At 32.5% G+C, this 19,103-nt stretch overlaps 2 protein-coding genes across 3 annotated transcripts; one reads left to right on the top strand and one right to left on the bottom strand.

The window, feature by feature from the left end:
• The first annotated feature begins 580 nt into the window (after positions 1-580).
• On the top strand, positions 581-3,528 carry LOC148608451 (uncharacterized). 2 transcript variants are annotated; one of them, XM_088545219.1, is made up of 5 exons: positions 581-875; positions 1,439-1,530; positions 2,019-2,124; positions 2,517-2,556; positions 3,318-3,528. In XM_088545219.1, exons 1-5 carry the CDS (start codon positions 758-760, stop codon positions 3,319-3,321), a joined length of 360 nt encoding a protein of 119 aa, XP_088401345.1. In that variant the 5' UTR covers positions 581-757; the 3' UTR covers positions 3,322-3,528. The 2 variants fall into 2 exon arrangements, with proteins under 2 accessions (XP_088401345.1, XP_088401344.1); XM_088545218.1 differs by having other exon boundaries at positions 593-875; positions 2,432-2,556.
• Positions 3,529-13,483: 9,955 nt separating this feature from the next.
• On the bottom strand, positions 13,484-17,799 carry LOC148608450 (metalloproteinase inhibitor 2-like). The gene is made up of 5 exons (XM_088546807.1): positions 17,604-17,799; positions 15,219-15,319; positions 14,864-14,963; positions 14,285-14,400; positions 13,484-14,014 (listed from the first exon to the last, which is right to left on the bottom strand). The coding sequence occupies exons 1-5, from the start codon at positions 17,725-17,727 to the stop codon at positions 13,820-13,822; spliced, it is 636 nt and encodes a 211-aa protein (XP_088402933.1). The 5' UTR covers positions 17,728-17,799; the 3' UTR covers positions 13,484-13,819.
• Between the last annotated feature and the right edge of the window lie 1,304 nt (positions 17,800-19,103).

Below are 19,103 nucleotides of genomic sequence, written 5' to 3'. Positions count from 1 at the left end.
CATTATTTCATTTAATTTATAATTTTAATTTATGGAGGATGGTTCACAGTACGTCGTCTTTTAGAAACAAAACAAAATTTAATATATAGGGTTTTAACGTCTTAAAAAAGATGATTTAATGAAGGCCTCCTTAGAATTAAGGACTACAACAGTCGAAAAGAAATGGTAGAACTCCTGTACCTTGTTATCCTAACAACTTAAATGGATTAAATTTAAATGAATTGAATTCATTGTAAATTTTGAAACAAGTTGTTCTTGGAATTTGAAAATGTCCTTGCATTATTTACGTGACTTGACTTTTTATGAGCAACTCGGCGGGTGTGTCTAGAAAAGCATAGGACGCTTACACTACCGGTGCATCTGGTACATGCTCTTTGTCCCTGGATTACATTCTTTTGATTACCGCTATAACCTTGGTTTCCTTGATTACTCTTTCAAAAGGTACATATTATTAATCTTGTGTTGCAATAACAAACTTTATAATGAAAGATTGTACATGTCTAACAGGATAAACGAGCCTGTCTCTGTTCTACATGAGATGTGTGATTAACAATCTACGCATTAAGAAATTTAAATCGGGGTTAGTAGAAGTTAAAATTTAATTCTAGAAAAACATGTATTTCATGCATATTTGTAATTAATTTTACTTAACAAAATTGTGCCTTATCTATGATTTATAGTCATGACCGTCAAATCAAGGCTGTTTAATCCGACTATATAAATTAATTTTACATCCGTTCCATTTAACTTTCATACCATGGATAACAAAGTGTATATTGTGGCCGTGCTTATATTATGGACATGTTGTCCTGCAGATGCAGTGTGTACTTGTAAATATTTGGATTTACAAACAAAATTGTGTAAAAGTGATTTTGGTAAGATGATATATAATAATAAGAATGAAAGTAACATACATTGAACTAGACGCGGGTCGCGGCATAATAAAAGACGTAACAGGAAAGATTGCGACGAAACAAATAAAAAACGAACGAAAATAAATGGAAACCTTTAGATACACGACCAATTTGAATTAAATAATTTAATTTTATTTCTAAAGAGCTTTATTATGTGTTGCTTCTCTTTGAACAAACCGGGTCTTTTGTATAACCTGGCTTTGTACTATAAAATAATTACCGTCGATTCAAACAATTAAATATATATATATATATATATATATATATATATATATATAATAACGATTTAATACGAATCAATTATTTGATCCGGTTACCTAACATAATTTGGGCCAGGTTAATGAGCGGATCATAAGTGTTAACTGCCGCAACCAAGTTATTTTGTATAACATGTTTCAAACAACATTTATGTACATTTCTTTATTATAAACATAAATATGCTAATATGTTAATGTTGATATTCTTAAGTCACATTTCTTAATCATCTGAACATGAACATTATTTAATTTTATATTTGTTATAAGCCTTAGTTGGGCGTATTGTAAGCCGGAAACCAACAGTGGACGGACCTCGAGACCATTTGGAATACACTGCTACGGCAATAAGCATAATAAAGGTACAAGAAGCAGTCTGGTGTAGAATTAAATAATTTTGAAATTTTATGAATCAAACCATCGAAAATTAATAACCTGTACATTTTTTTACTAATGTAAAATTCTATGTAGCAATTGAAATGTTTATATTTGTTTTGTGTTTCGAATTAGATTTAATCATATCTACAAATAGAAAGGAAAAGAAAAGTATGATCAAGAGAATCAACACAGTTTATCAATGTTTTGAGGCTTTTATTTTTTTTTTTATGTTTTCCTCAATTTTCAGAGATAATTATTCAAACATCTTTTATAGTGCAATTTTATTTGATAATGAAAGACAGTGGCAACATTAGATGCTAGGTAATTCGGATTGCCTGTAAAGATTGCTACATATTTAAAGTACTAGTAGAAGAAAGCACAAATTTATGATATGACAAATTATATGAAAAACAAAAGAAATACATGTAGAAAATACAAAATATAAATTACACAGTACAGCAAACCATTTCAGGGCAGGATTTCAACAACGTTTGTATTTCAAGCCCCGAAGACTAGTTCTGATTGTGGCGTGGAGTTTCCTGTAAGATCCATTCAGTTTCTGATGGGGAAACGTTCAGGTAAATGCTTTAATTTGTTTGCGTGTTCTATTTAAATGTTATATGCATTTGGAAAGAAATAACAAGTACAATAAGAAAAAAATCTGAATACATTGTATTTTAAATCATATATTTTTCGCTTTTCTGCCCTGTGTATCGCCTTAATAATAAAATTGCCTGTTGTAAATTTAAACTAATCAAGTTAGTATGAATGGTTGGCATATCAATGAAGCCCAGTTAGCTAAAAAGTACAACATGTCATAGGTTTCACATGCAAAACACTTTTTGTTGATACTGCTAATCAATTGCCCTTACTTCCTTTATACAGGTGGAAAGTTTGTTGTCACATCATGCGAAGTAAATGGACAAAATCGACCATTTACTACTGCACAATGGACTTATTTATTTTCTAGATCGAAGAGAAATTCCTACGTCCAACAATGTGATTGTGAGGTAAGTGTTGTTTGTATTTTTTCAGAATCAGTAATAAAAAAATAAATGTAAATGCAAATTTGATGAAACTAGATTGAAACAAATTTATATAGGTTAATTTTTATTTTGAAGTTATCCATTTATAAAATTAGAAAAACACTCTTTTTGCTTCTTTAGCATTAGTTTACATTAGAAGGAAGACTATGTAAAAATTCGGAGTTTTTATCAAAAAAACATTTCAGGAGGTAGACCTAAGGTAGGGGACATAACTCATGAAGTCAGTAATATGTTGGTATTATATTGAATTTCACCAAAGCCTTTCAAGCTTTTGTTTGAAGCAGAATAAAATGAATTAATTTAAGTTAATTAGATGCTTACATAAGATTTATGAAAATGCTGAATACAAACGTTCCAATGATTTTTAAGAGTTGTGTCCCTTACCCTAGGTCTACCTCCTTAAACACAACTATCAACAGAAAGTACAAAAACGAACATAAACTCCTCACTTTTAAAACAAAAGGGTGATAAATATATTTCAATTTATTTTTTTTTATTTGTAAGTCTATTGCATCGCGGAATCTATGTTTCTTAACCAAGAATTAAGTTTTATATTTCTAACAACTTACACTAGCTGATCTTCTTTTCACTTTAAAGGTCCTCTTATTCAGTTTAAATAAAGTTTTGTCTCAATGGTTAATTAAACCGGCATTCTAACTTCATTAAAAATAAAAAAAAAAAAAAAAACAAATTTGGTAATATTCTTGTTGAACTTTGGTTATTAGATAATTATTGGAAGGGACACACCAGCTGTTGGGGACTTTTGTCGACTGGTTGGAGATGGGAAAAACCAAACATGTTACATGAGGAATGCACTTTGCAGGAAAGTAGGTTCTCAAGGAAGTCGTCAATGTAGTTGGATCAATGGCGAAGCCTGTGGTTGATGACACTATAATATTTGTCTTGATTTCGAAATAAAAGAAACCCTTAGTTTTACGGTTGAAATTTGTACTAAAACCATGATAATAGAAATTTACAAAAACGTCATGCTCATCAGTGGCAATCGCATGTGTCCAGGTGTTGAGCTCCGTGTAGCGACGATTAGATCCAATGCACAATTAAAAAGAAAGCCTTCTCATACAATGAGTTCACTTTAAGTATGTAACTCTTTAACTATTTAACAATGTTAACTTTAAATTTTTTATCGTGGAATTTCCCTGCATAAGTAAATTTTTGGCTTTGTTGATTGCTAAAATGTGGAGCTTATGCATCAAAACATCACTAAGAACTACAAACCTGGACTTAAAAGAAATGTAATAGTCTACGTTATGTTGGACAGAGGAAAAAAAGTCATTATTTACTAGGCATACAAATTAATTATATTTATAATGAAATGTTTCAAATAAAACATTATTCAGATAAATAGACATTTGTTACTTGTTCTGAAGGCAGATATTTTATATATGGATTGCTATGTTTCGTACACACTCTAAAGTATTGAAAATAGATAAATTAGATAAAATAATTATAACGTTATTCAACATTTACATTTGGAATCTAGAAGTAATTAAGTTGTTTAGTTAGAAATCTATAAACTTGAATGTATATGAAAAAACAGTTCTTCCCCAAAGTTAGTCGATGTTTGTGGTTACGTCAATCTACTGCACTTTCTTATTAAACTGCCAAAAACTGTCTAAAATCACAAATCTTCTGTTAAAGTAGGTATAAAACGTCAGTTAAAACAATGTAATTTCAAGACATCATTTTCAGCTATCATTGCTTAATGGTCACCGTAGCCGAAAGGTTAAGACAACTTTAACTTCAAACCGTAAGGACGCTTGTTCGAATTCAGTAGAAAGTCAACAACAAAATTAAATATTCCATAGTAGAACTTAACTTTAATATTAATAGAAAATGAATGTGATAGATATATGAGCGACCGATCTCCTATGACTTTTTATTTGCATATATTTACTGTTTGCCTACTCCACTTTTTAAAAATATTTTCCGCTCTGGTGCCATTTTTAGGGTTTTGTCTGTACCCTCTTTGTTACTTAATGATGTCAGTCAGTCCTATCACTGAAAAAGGTGCATGCTGTACTTTTTACATGATTATAGTTCAGAATTCGAGACACAAATCTTAAGTCGACAGGTAAAGAAGTTACTTTTTTGGTATTGGTCAAAAATGTATAAAGAGTAATCAAGGGAACACAGGTTATTACGGTAATCAAAAGAATGTGATCCAGGGACCATAAAGGAACTGAAATCATACATACAAGATAACAAGAGCAAATGAGCAACTCGGACTCCACTAAAAACTGGGGGCATTGACCAGGTGCACCGGTAGAGTAAGCGTCCCCTGCTTTCTAGAAACACCCGCCGTGTTGCTCATAAAAAGTCATGTCCGGAATACACAAACGAGGAAAGGAAAAATATGACCCGTTGAATAAATCAGTTTTCATGGTGCCGATCGATACACCATAACGATCCACGAGTTCATGATAACGGCCATAAAACTTCTGTAGTGATGACTTCAATCTTGTAGCAACATAACCCTGTTCCAGAAGCCTATTTGTTAGAGTTCTAGAGCGATACAAAAAATCTGCGTAGTTTCGGCAAGCTCTGACATAACGGATGAGTTGTGATATGAACACTCCATACGCAGGTGCTGAAGGGATGTTGCCACAGATGAAAAGGAAGTTTACAATTCTGAATGTTTGGTGAATAGTTTTCCTTTACCATCGATTTCTAAGTGTAGGTCAAGATATGAGGCCGACTTCACAGTGTCTGTAGTATCCTTTATCTCAAGTTCTTTTGGGTAGATGCGATGTATCAAATCCCCAAAATTAGGATTGTTTAATGATAATATGTCATCTATATAGCGGAAACTGAGATGAAAGGATCTAGCCAAAAGATATTCTTTTTTTTTCGGATCAAATCAGCTATAAAGTCAGCCTCATAAGAGTGAAGGAATAGGTCGGCAATTAAAGGAGCACAATTTGTTCCCATTGGAATGCCGACCGTTTGTTGAAAATCACGTCCACCACACTGGTCAAATATGTCGTCAAATAAAAATTCCAGCACTTTGTAAACATCTTCCTCTGTATATTTGGAAGATGATTTGGAATTATTTCTTACAAAGTATGAGGAATCTCTACCAAGAACTAAATGATATTCTGAAACCCTAAATAATGAGGTGGCTTTTAAGATTTTTTCCTGTACAAAAGTTATTAAAACAGACTCTTATGTCCTGATGTTTGCTGTTTATCGCAGCAAATCGCACATGCCTTTTGGCCTTGTGTCATGTAACAACATGCTTAAACCTAAATTTTGTAACTTATTATGTCGGTTGGATATATGAGCTATGTAATAACCCCACGTTTGTTACTGTATGTCTGTTAGCGCAAGCAATCAATTATATTTTTATAAATAAGTATTGCATTGGAGGGCAAATGAAAAACACCGAAAGGTAAAAAGTTAAATAATAATACATAATGATACATAAAACAGCTTATTTGTTCAGATGCAACTGTTTCAAATCTCGCCAACCTTAATACATGCAATACGGTAGTTCACTATATCTGCAGACTGTGAACTGGAGTTTTAAGTATACAAAAATGTTGTAAAACTTCATATAAATTCGGGGGACATGTACGAAGCTCTGGCCGACTGCTAACCTACTCAATCAAAGTTTTATTATTTATTTTTTGCGTTCGACTTGAGTTATTTAGTTTCTTAAAACTATTGTCAGATTGTTACAAAAACTTTTTTCAGATTGTTACACTTTTTATTTGCAATTGTCTAGAAAGTAAATTATCATTTGACAAGGAACGCTGATTTAAGTCATGTCTTTTGACTCTCAAAGATGGGATGAAGCTAACAAGACAAATAAATTTAAGTTAGAGCATATTGAGTTATCCTATACATTGTTATGTGTAGATGGAGCTGTCACTATGTAGCATTCAACTTGGCCAGGACTGTTTCTACTATTAATGCATGACTGCATCCTCTATCATCATTCTGACAAATGGGTTTCCTTTAGTTGATTGCATCCTATATCATCATTCTGACAAATGAGTCCCTTTACTTGACTGCATTCTCTATCATCATTCTGACAAATGGGTTCCCTTTATTTGAAGCTACAATGCAGCGTGTTCCTTTTTTAGTCGAAATAAGACTGAAGCATCCACCAAAAAGCTAATGCAGAACCATTTCTGACTTGAAGCTAGTTTATAGCTTCTACACCTAGAGAAGTATGGTTTCCCGTCAAGCTAGTATGTAGCGTAGTTTTTTTCCCCATTTTTTCCTTGAAATAAGATACTGTCCATCACTGTATTTGTTTAGAGCTAGAATGCAACCTGGTTCTTCTTGTTTCTTTGAAAATAAACAATGTTATTTATCCTTCGAGTAAGGTACTGTTGTTCTCTCCTTTTTTAAGAATCGCTGTCAGATAGTCTGCAGAGGTCTACTGTACTTAAAAACAGAGATTATATAACGGGATCATACATAGACTTTAACCCAGACGCATTTTTTACGCCTGTCCAAAAACAGGCATTTGTGGTCTCTGTATGTCTTGTTCTGTTTTCACCTTTAGTTTATTTTTAGGTTACTGGAGTGAAAAGAGACAGGTCTTTCGTTGTACCTGTATATAATGATATTTTGGGGCCAGCTGCAGCTTGCCTTGTTGTGGTAGGGTTTCCTTGTCGTTCACTGAAAACTAATGGGTGGCCTTGGGATGACATTTACATCATATTGTGGTTGTTGTCTCTTTGACATATTCATCATACCTATTATCGTTATATCCGGTTTTAGAACATGAAACACGTCATTCGATTGTTGTTATTTCATACAAAAACCATGATCGATTTACACTATGCAGTTTAAAGATAATGTTTGCATACATGTTGTTTTAACGACAACCAGTTGCATTGGTCTAGTAAGATATTTCGTTAGGAGAAATAGTTCAATCGCACTCTCTGTGTAACGAAAGATGTGCAGATGGAGGTCTGTCTTGTCTAATGTTTTTTTTTTTGATCGTCAATTGTTCTGCTTTGTTCCTAAACCGGACAAATTAACAACATTATGACCAATGTAGAAATATGTTTCTGTGCCTTAAAACCACATGGAAACATATTTTATGTAAACAAAACATACTTTAGTCATACATTCAGTTCTATGGAAAATATATAATAACTACAAGATTGTTATTTTTTCGTTTTCATAAATTAGTTTTTTACCCTTAAGTGTGTCTTTATATGTTTTATGGTGTCCTAAACATATAAAAAACATGAACAACATATGTTTCTCATGTCTTTTCAGTTTCAGTCATATGTTGCAATCTTTCCTTTGTACCACATAAATTTCCAATTATCTTAACATATTATTTTATTTTTGAATATTAGAGCTCTTCAATTACTCTTATAATTTTCACCATACCATCTTTTGCCTTCCTATTTGTACGTTAAAACACCCCTTTATTATTGGTTTAAACGGAATTAAATCATTTGCTATTAGTCAAAATTCATGTAAAAGAAATAAAATACACAATACATGAAATCTATGACTGACTAGACACAGTTATATTAAATGTACTTCTTCATGTTCTTGATAATTTCAACCATTATTTGTTTGCTATTGCAATACCTTTCTTTGCGAACAGCTACCCTATATTAGAAAACAGCTCTTAAGGGTTTCAAGTTAAAACAACGTAGTCATTCTCCGTTCGAGAAAAATAACATAACCTTAAAGGCCTAAAACAAATTGTGTCTTTTATGCGGATTTTCCTCCATGTGACAGGTTAATATGGTATAAATAAGGTATTAATGGGTATATATAGTTGTGACATACTGCTCATCTGCATTGCTTGTATTACATACTTACACGATGATTATTACGGTGTCTACTTTGGCTGTAATTATACTTGCTTTTTCACTTCCGTTTGATGCCCCCTGTAATTGTAAACCAGATAATTTTCAACGTAGATTGTGTAAAGGTACAAATGGTAAGTTTTTCATGTCATCACATGTGTTATATTTTAATTTTAAAATTGAATGCAATACAACTGTCGATGGAGCATCCTTATTATTCATCGAATCCCCGACTTCTTGTTCCACCATTTAACAATCCAAGCTGATTAGTTACAAGATTTTTTCTTGCTTGGTTCTCTTTGAACTAACCACGTTATTTTGATTATGTAAAACTTGCATTGATAGTGTGATGTCATTAACGTCGTCCATTCAAATAATTCCACACAAAATAAGGATTTGAATACGAACAAATTCAAAATATTTAAATTTGAATGCATTAGAAATCAAATCATAAGATTTTTTTTAAAGAGTTTTGAACAAGATATAACGCAGTTTTGGCAAGTTTAACCTTTTTAAAAATCGCTTCGTTGTTTATAAGAGTTAACTGTCGCAAACCATGTTATTTCGTTTGACCTGGTAAAACATTAGAAACATTCCTTGACTAAAAGACCAACACAATTTATTAGACAACAGCGATATGGTTTTGTTGAAAGAAAATGATAATAAATGAACAAATACATATAAAATAAAAGATATCTCAAGCTGGCCATGAGATGTTATATCAGATTTCAATATAGTTATATCAACAAGAAACTTTGACACGTACATTGAAAAAAAATCGTTGTTATCAGCTTCCGGTTTTCTTGTTTTTTCCTGGAAACGCTTGGAATCCTTGCAAGTTAAATTCAAATTTTAACATGCATCCAAAAGATTGAATTTTGACAATCCAATTTTCTCAATTCGAGAAATAATCTTAAAAACACTATTGAGTATGTAACCTACAAATACCTCCTTGCCTGTGACTTACAATATTTCAGCCGTCGTTGGACAAATACAAGTGAGCAAAGAAATTGCCAGTAGCAACTATATTGAATATAAAGCCTTTATCATTCGTAGAATAAAGGTAGGAATGTTTTTGTCAGTTCATGCTTTCAAAATGCTCCATTTTTTATCCACAACATATTTGTCCAGTGTGGGTGACGCATTTTTCAACAAACGGTCGGCATTCCAATTCAAACAAATTTTGCTCCTCTACTTGCTGACCTATTCCTTCATTCTTATGAGGCTGCATTTATAGCTGATCTGATCCATAATAAAGAACATCGTCAACTTTCCTTTCCTCTGTTTTAACATCCCTTCAGCGCCTGAATGTGGAGTTTTCATATCACAACTCATACGCTATACCAGAAGTGGCCTTATTACGCAGACTTCTTGTATGAATCTAGACTTCTTATAATTATAGGTTTCTGGAATGGGAAATTATGTTGCTGCGAGATTGAAGTCATCACTACAGAAGTTTTGTGGTCGTCATCGTGAGCTCGTGGATCGTCACGGTGTATCCATTTGCACCATGAAAACTGATTTGTTCGACGTGTCATAATTCTCATTTCCTCTTTCGTCTATCCTGTACTTGACTTTTTATGAGCAACTCGGTAGGTGTTTCTAGACGCTTACCATACCGGTGCATCTGCCTCAAGGTTTTAGTGGATTCTCTGTTGCTCATTTACATTTGTTGCTGTATACATGTATATATTATTTTATTTGTTCCATTTTCTTTGTTGTTTATGTCTGTTTTCCATGTCTACTCTTTGTCCCTGTATTACAAATTCTTTTGATTTCCGCTAGAATCTTGGTTTCCTTGACTACTCATTCTAGAAATAACGTCCTCAATCAGATCATTCAATGATATTCTAAAATTTTACCCACTTGACTAACAAGATATAAGCATTTGTTGTAGTCATAACGAGAAACTGTTCAGGTTTTTATATCTATTTCCGTTTAGGTATTATGTAATTTGAACTGAAACAGTCCATCTTCACATTTGAAGCTTTAAAAGAATCTGAAGATTGTGGCGTTGTATTTTCTAGAAGTCAATTCAATTTATCATGGTCACAGCTAAGTGAAGTGAGTATTGAGTATTACTAGTCATTCTATATAGAATTCAGACCTCATTGCAGTAATAATTGCATGGCAATACGTGTTGTCTACGCAATAGTGTATATTCTGCAATTTCAAGAATACTATATGAGAAATCATTTTGCATGTAACATACATAGGGATATATTTATTTACCACTCACGTTTTTTCTTCAGATGAACGTAATAAGGTTAACAAGTGTGATGTTACAACCAATGGAAGTCCATTCACAATAGCCCAGTGGACCTTCATACTATCAAATGGGGCTTTCAATTCTTACAAAAGAAACTGTGATTGCGAAGTAAGTATTATATGGTAGTATGCGAAGTTCATGTTTCGATACTACGAAACTTTAAACATTGTCAACTGAACTTCATGATTCAATCTAATATCAAATTGTGGCAGTCGACATTGCTATGGAATTTTGTTGAAAGTTTGCAGATTTCTCAATTGTTTTGAAGCATGGTTTAAGGATGTCGTACGTTATTTTTACTCTTATAAACTTTTCAAAGACATGGTATTGCTAAATCACGGTTTTAGATTTCTTACAATTAGGCTTCAAAAACAGGCTACCGTCATATTGTTAAAAGAATAAAGTAATTACTACAGAAGTTTAATGGTGCACCTTGCACATGATCCCATTTTTAGAGGAGTCTGTGTTGATCCTTGTACGTGTTATTTTGGTTATTTAATGTTTTTTGTTGTGAGTGTGACTGTCTGTTTTCCGTGTCTAGTCTGGATTGCATGGCTTTGATTTCCTCAGAATCTAAGAATCTTGTAGACCATTGCATCGGATCTATTCTAAATGATATTGGAAAGTTGTGATATTTCTTTTCCTTAATTTTTTTTCTTTCAGTTACATTAATTATTGTAATTTTTGGGTACTTTGCGTTCTATTACTCAACTTGTTGTTGCTAAATGAGTTTTGAATACTAGTATTAATTAAGCTACTCTAGGTTCATGTTGGAGGCAGACTGATTCGATTCAATTGACTTGTTAATTTACTCGTATTTGCACTCTGTTAATTTCCCTAGTATGTTTAAACTTAGTATTTTTAACTGTGTCATAAACATTTCTTCTGTTTATTCTTTGAGTAGATTTTCCACGATTTCGAGATAAAACCGAAAGCATTATGACAGGTGATGGCACAGCCGTTCTGTAACTTACGTAGTCAAGAACAATTTCCATGTAAACGAGTCACCTCGTCCTTGTAATAGTGACTGACAGTTCTATTAAATTTGCCACAGGTTAAAGTAAAAAATAGAAGTAAAATTATTTAATTTAGTTTTTATAATTTCATAAATATTTTGAAGTATGTCATTGAACGAAAATTAAAGCGAACTTTTTCTGGTTGTAATTAGACTAGTACCATACCTATAGAACCATTTTTTTATAGTAAGATATTTCAAGGTTTGCGTATATTTGCGGTATTAACGAAAAATGTACAAAACAAGGCACCTCCGTGTAGTGGCCAACGCATATCCGCATTGTTATTGGTAGTCAACAATCATTTCTTATCATTGCACTTCCGAACGGCCATCGTACCTCCGCGTTCTAGCGGTTCTGAGTCTTACATATTTACCAGGGATCATTCTGTAATAATGTAGTGTTCAGAGAGAATCTATCAGTTGTCATCTGCTTTTCTTATGTTTAATGTTTTCATTGATTCATCCACCTGAATTAAAGTGAGAAACCTTATAGTGATGTCTTTATTGGGTCAGTTCTATACTTCTCGGGTTGAATAAACACGTTAAAGTATGCCATGGTATGGGATGGTTGTTCCTGTGGGTGGAATGATGTAAACGTCGTCTGAATGTGTAACCCATAATGATGAACTTTCTGTTAGACTCGGTTTCTTCCTACAAAAAACTTGGACTCACTGCTATATTTATTAACAGACCTTTTTGTATGACACCATTGAATTCTGTCCATGTCTGAAACAGCATAATTCTGTGAAAGTACTTTTGTTCGTGGGGTACAAATTTTCGTGGTCTTCGTGGATAGGCAAAACCATTAAATTTGGTTCCCAACGAAAAGGAGATTTCAATAGATGTGTATATTGAAAACCTCAAAACCACGAATTCAAGAATCAACGAACTTGTATTTCTTCCCTTACACACGGATATTGGTTGTCCATGAATTAAAGTACTTTCACAGTAGTACAAGAACATTCCTTCATTGTAATGAATCTGCATGTTAGAATGCGATACTTATGTCAATTTGATATTGACTTTTGAACCATGCTGCTATTTGTTACAGATGTTTTCTACTGAGATGATATTACACTTGTAGTCTATGGTGCAGATGGATACACCATAACGATCCACGAGTTCATGTCTATGTAACCCAAATTGAGGTTTTCCTGTCCTCAGTCATCAGATTTATGTTGATGTTTAACGGTATTTTAAATAGAAAATTAACCAATTGAAATGTTACACTACAAGAATTAGCTAATTAAAACGATGGATTTTTCTAAGCTTCTGTAAGCTTTAATGCTAATTTTATAAGTTGCTATTTGATGCACTATGAAATTAAAACATTTCTGGTAAACTATCATTTTCTTTTTAGTGAAATTTCAATATGATCACCCAGTTTGAAGTTAGCCTAAGGAAACTATATGTGCAATTTGAATCCACAAGTTCGTATCTTTGTGTTGGAATGTTAAGTATTGTTTGGAGCTGTAACTGAACACATTTTTTAATACCAGTGTATGTGTATTACTATTAAATGATTGCTATTACGTCGTGTCTGTGACTTTGTAGTTTGATTTGAATTAGTATTGTCATTCTGCTACCGGAGATTTTATTACTTTTGTAGGCAGGGGTCTTTCAGAACTTACTTTAAGGTGTGCTTACACTTATTGAAGACCTTTGGTGATCTCTTAACGTATTTACTATTTTCATAAAGGTTATAGTGCAGTTTTTTTGTGTTTCACCAATTCTGTTTTATTTTCTATAAACTAGTATAAACTGGGCCAAACCAAGGTTAAAATAGAATTGACACATCTGTGCAATTTACAATGAATCTCTTTTTTTTTCAAAACGGTATATTGTATCATGATTGAACAAATGTATTATTAATTGAAAATAATTAAACATCTATTGTATACTTTAAAGGAAAGAAACTATATGTAACGTGAAGACTGTCAGATTAAATTTAAGTTATATTCTAACCTTCCTACATGATTGAGGGATTAGATCATTTAATAAAGAAGAAAAGAAATGCTACTACCTTTCAAGTGCAATAATCCCATCTTAAATAACGTTTTTAAATACTGTCATTCAAATGAAAATCAATATCCAGTTCTACAAACATGTTTTCCATTTCGAAGGTGTGACTCAAGATTATCTTCTTGCTGGAGTACCCACAGTAGGCACATCACATCCTTTAATGTTTTTCCATACACATCCAGACCTTCGCCCTCTCCCAACCTTAACACAAAGGCCTTGGTTAGCATAACATGCTTTTGTGTTTTGGTTACTAGGCGCTTTACAGGTTTGCTTTGCTGATAGTTTGGGGGAGACACCACCATCATCAATCTAAAACAAGAATATAACACTTCACCATACTGCTGTGTTACTCGCACTACTATGTTTAGTCATTTGACCTTGTCTTAGAGATTAAGATGACATATAGCTAGGGTTAAATTTGTTGAGGTTTAATTTTAAATTTTAAAACGTTCGTAGTGTCATAACTGTAGACGGAAATTAAAGTTAATTTTTAACGATAGTCTTCTGTAAAATACCAATAGATTTTTGTACAATATTAACATAAATATGTACATATTAACATAAATATTGAATTATTACCTTGCAGTCACAGTTCTTTAAATATGAAGTATCCTTCTTTCTGGAGAAAATATATGACAGCTGGGGTAGAGATTTTGCAAACAAACCATCACATATACCGATGCGTTTGTTGTTTCCTAAACGAATATAATATTTAATCATTTTGTTTTGTTATACATTATTATCATGTTTAATGTTTGTAAAGACTTCAACGATATAAATGTTGAATCATTTACGTACTGTCAGTTTTGGACGCTATTCGAAAAAAAATCCACATATTCCGATAACACAAAGATTATTTGACACCATATTGTAAAACTATATTGTTTTATTGACGTCTGCTTTGCTGGAACGAAAAAGCCGATCTGTTTACAAAATGTCAAGTCCAGATAGAAGGAAGAGCAAAACAAAACAAAAGAAAAAAAAGATGACACAGTGAACAAATCGGTTTTCATGGTGCAAATGGATAAAAGTCCGAAAATTTTTCAAATATGACTGAGCATGAGCTAAGGACATTCTTAAATCTACAAACTATAAAGCAAATGTAATGTTGTACATTTACACAAATATGTTAGAATCAAATATTCTGCATTTACTTACCCATCAATAACTGAACTGACCCAATAGTATATGATACACCACATGCAGCGCTATTGTCTGCAGTGGTGAACTTGAAAGTACTTCCATGACTAGGAGAATTCTAAAATATTCACATAAGAAATGCATAAAGATTTAATTAATACACGAAATCGACATGCATTAACGGAAATTAAGATGCAATCCAAATTTGTATTTAATGCTTTTTTAAGGAAAGTGCTTTAAAAAAACATGTAGCAATATAAAGGAAAAACCAAGAAACCATCGCAATAGTCCAAGCTTGGTACAGGCATTTTGGAATTGATCGAATCAGATTTTTAAAAGCGAGCTAAATGACTGATTATTCGTATTAACAAACCTTAACTGGTATAACAACCCTGACTGTATATTCAATCTCTCCAGCTGGAAAAGGACTAGAACCCGGAGCTTTTTGCCGTGATAAAATTTGTGCTACCATGACTAAATATGTATTAAAAAGACATTAAAGCAACATCATTCATTTAGTTCCAATTGCAATGCATATCAAGCGATAAAAATTATTATAGTTAAATTGCATCAAAACCGCCAGCAATTTTTTACAAGACATTACTGCTGATTTATTTCTATCACGCCTAAATGTGCATTTACACATTATACCAGGATAAATGGTAAACTTTGTGTTACAAATGTACAATATAAATAACAGATGACGGAATCTTTATTACAATGAAAAAAAAAAACGGATATAAGATGTAATCTTAGATCCATTGAGAATCTGATTTCAGTCTGACAGGACGTTATATCCTGCAGAACTCGTTGGAATTCTGAAAAGTGCGTAGCCAAAATAGAAACCAAACTGTTTTACTGTGAAAGATCTGTAATAGATTTGTATATTTTTCAGATGGACCTGGACAATTAAATATTCTAACTGTTTCCGACATACCATAGTAGTTGCACAGAAAGGCCTGAGCATAAAAACAACAGCTATATGGACTCTTCTTTAACGGAACGGTGGTTTTTTCAAGATAAATTTTAAAATAAATTGATAAATCATGGACCTACCTATTTTTCCCTCAATATCAATGTGTTTAACATTTGGTTAAAGCAACAATTAGAAGTTTTTTTATGTACGAAATTGTTACAAATTGACGGTGTGGTTGGCAAACAAGTAATCAATGGACATCTGAACCTAAGAGAACATCGACATCGAAAGTGAGATATTTATCAATATCTGCATGTTAAAGGATTTAGCATCTTTGATTTGTTATTCTTTACAAAGTTCTAAAAATATTCAGTCTCGTATTAATATAAAAACAAATCGGCTAGATGGGGAGCACAGTTAGTGCCCAACTTGTTGTTGAAATATAGCTCCTCCAAATGTGACAAATATGTTATCAATGAGGAAATTAAGCATTTCGCACAACTGATTTTCTGTGTAGCACACTTTGCCCTTCTGCAATGTTTTAGAAAAATATGTGAATTTGTAACAAAAACACCATATTTTGTGGAACCACAAAAGATTTACGAATAAGTCCTTTTAAACAAGATTTGAATTTATCATGTGGTACATTGTAACTTAGTATAGTCAAACGACTGGAGAAAACTTATTTCCGAAAAGCTGCGGAATTTTAGGTTTTGAATGAGTAATCAAGGGAACCAAGGTTATAGCGGTAATCAAAAGAATGCAATCCAGGGACAAATACCAGACAGGGAAAAAGACATACACAACAAAGAGTAACTAAAATCATACATGCAAAGTAACAAAACAAAATGAGCAACTCGGACTCCACTAAAAACTGGGAGCATGGACCAGGTGCATCGGTAGTGTAAGCGTCCTCTGCTGTTTTAGAAAGATCCGACGAATTGCTCATAAACGTCAAGTACGGATAGACAAACGAGGAAAGGAAAACTATGACCCGTTGAATAAATCAGTTTTCATGGTGCAGATGGATACACAATAACGATCCACGAGTTCATGATGACGACCATAAAACTTCTATAGTGATGACTTAAATCTTGTAGCAACATAACCCTGTTCTAGAAGCCTATTTGTTAGAGTTCTAGCGCGATACAAAAAGTCTGCGTAGTTTCGGCAAGCTCTGCCATAACGTATGAGTTGTGATATAAACACTCTATACGCAGGTGCTGAAGGGGTGTTGCCACAGATGAAAGGAAATTGACAATTCTGAATGAAAAGGCATCACGTTTGTCGTAAAGTTTGGTCAATAGTTTTCCTTTACCATCAATTTCTAAGTGTAGAAATCTTCAGAATGTTTCAGTATCTACATATGATTATTGCTACTACGAGAATACGTGGTATTGCAAAAAGCTTGCTGCCCATCTTGCACTGACATCTCCTTCGTGGAGCAAGATGAAGATCCTCTATATATATACATTTCTTTGTATGAATTTTTTTATGAAAGTTTAGGAATCCAATACAAGTCACATTTTGTTTCAATGTAGAGAAATTTCATAATACAAAAAGTGTAATTGTACACTATTCACTGAAATAATGATTATAATACTCTTAGTTGTTTTGTCATAGTGCTATAATTACATGTATTGTATAATAATAAAATCGGGTTCAAGTTGAATGCAAATCTGAGGAAAAGATGAGTTCAATCTTCAAACTTTTCTCGAGATCTTCAACTTTAAGTAATGATTCTAGCTGAATTCGTGTCTCAAATTTATCATTAAATTTGGTATGACCTATTCCATCCTATAAAAACGAAACGGACGTACACGTGAATAAAACACTACATACCAAATCCATTACTGCATACAATATTCTGTGGATGTGTAGGGAAACATGAACAAGCATTGGTAGTTTGGTAAATCCATGACACAAAAAATATATGTACAAAAATGATAAGAAGAAAACCGTTCATGTTTGTAGAATTCTAATAGTACTGGAGAGGTAAAATGATTGTGGTATTAATCTGAGCATATTTAAACAGCATGACTGATTACCTTATAATTAATGAAACATTTGGTGGTCAAAATAGAAAAGAAATGTGTTCATTCGCCAAACAATCCGTTCAATAAATTATGCATAACTTAGAACTAGTTATGCAAAAAAAACGAAATAAGTATGTCGCGCCTATTAAATTGAATAGAAATAGAAATCCTGTAATAAGGACATCTACAGAACAAAGCAGATTTCGTGTTACTTATTCACCATCTGTTTATTCTATAAGCATTTAATTGCTATATAATTTATTCTTGTTTGTTTTTACAATATCCTGTCTATTGACTATTGGTAAGAAAATAGCTAGTTCCTAGTCGAAGACCTATTTCGTGTTTGCAATGTTCATTTTTATCGTATTAAAAAGAGTATCCCAGTCTCAGAAAACATGGTTCTGTAAAACTGTAGAATAATGAATAAAGTATTACATGTAGTGTAACCACTATAATATTAATAATGTAAAGAACACCGACAATTATGACTTGTTTTTAATACTGTAAAATTTCATTCTCTGTCGAATCATTCCAAATGGCGTTACTGTGTTTCTAGGCGATATCATTATCGATGTGGCGAAACGATGTTATAAACACTTGCATATATGGTTAGGATAAGGCAGTAAAAAAATAGAATAAAGGGAAAAAAACTGTTATAACTTCTGTTCCTCTTCGTGTTATGTTGAAGGTGCTTTAGCGTCACTTTACTTTTGTCGCTTTAACCATTACTTGTTGCATAACAAATTGTTACATATATTGCCCAAATGTGGTCAAATAAAATTAATTTGAGTAACATGTAGCTAAATAAATTACAATATTTTTTTCCTTTTTTTAAAATCATTTCATGATTATTTTTTCTCGTCATTTTACACCCTTTATCGCACTGTTAAGTCAACGTGCGATACGTTAGATAAATTCCATCAGTATGTGGTTCGATTTAATTTTCAGGCCTTCGTGATCATAAATCGAAGCTAATGCGGATTTTCTTTGCAAGAATATTTTACGCTTACATTATGACTTCATTGTACATTAAGCTTTCCGAAAAACCGAGGAATTTATCAATTCTAAAGTACTATTGATCTGGTCAGTCTCTATGTGAGGGTAAAACGTGGTACATAAATGAAGCAAAAGTAAAAAACAACTTAATTATATCATAAAAATAAGAAAAGTAAATTTAGATAAATCTTCTGTCATATTTTAAATGTTAATTTTTATTCTACATGTGTAGAGTGATGTTTTGTGAATAATCTGTATATTGCATGTACTTTGAAGAGGCACTAAAGTGTAGTACATACAAACCGTTCGT

Source organism: Perna viridis, chromosome 9 (assembly GCF_037379345.1).
Source record: "Perna viridis isolate PV_CMFRI_1.1 ecotype Kerala chromosome 9, ASM3737934v1, whole genome shotgun sequence".
In the NCBI taxonomy this organism is placed as follows: domain Eukaryota; kingdom Metazoa; phylum Mollusca; class Bivalvia; order Mytilida; family Mytilidae; genus Perna; species Perna viridis.
The sequence above is the reverse complement of the archived record's forward strand: the minus strand, read 5'-3'. Positions and strand labels throughout refer to the sequence as shown.

Excerpts from the sequence above, each read along its gene's own strand:
- LOC148608451 (XM_088545218.1), top strand. The coding sequence starts at position 758 with ATGGATAACAAAGTGTATATTGTGGCCGTGCTTATATTATGGACATGT. Across the intron at positions 876-1,438 it reads ATTGTGTAAAAGTGATTTTG|CCTTAGTTGGGCGTATTGTA; the intron begins GTAAGATGATAT and ends ATTTGTTATAAG. Across the intron at positions 2,557-3,317 it reads TCCAACAATGTGATTGTGAG|ATAATTATTGGAAGGGACAC; the intron begins GTAAGTGTTGTT and ends TTTGGTTATTAG.
- LOC148608450 (XM_088546807.1), bottom strand. The coding sequence starts at position 17,727 with ATGAACGGTTTTCTTCTTATCATTTTTGTACATATATTTTTTGTGTCA. Across the intron at positions 14,964-15,218 it reads GGGTTGTTATACCAGTTAAG|AATTCTCCTAGTCATGGAAG; the intron begins GTTTGTTAATAC and ends TGAATATTTTAG. Across the intron at positions 14,015-14,284 it reads TAAAGAACTGTGACTGCAAG|ATTGATGATGGTGGTGTCTC; the intron begins GTAATAATTCAA and ends TTCTTGTTTTAG.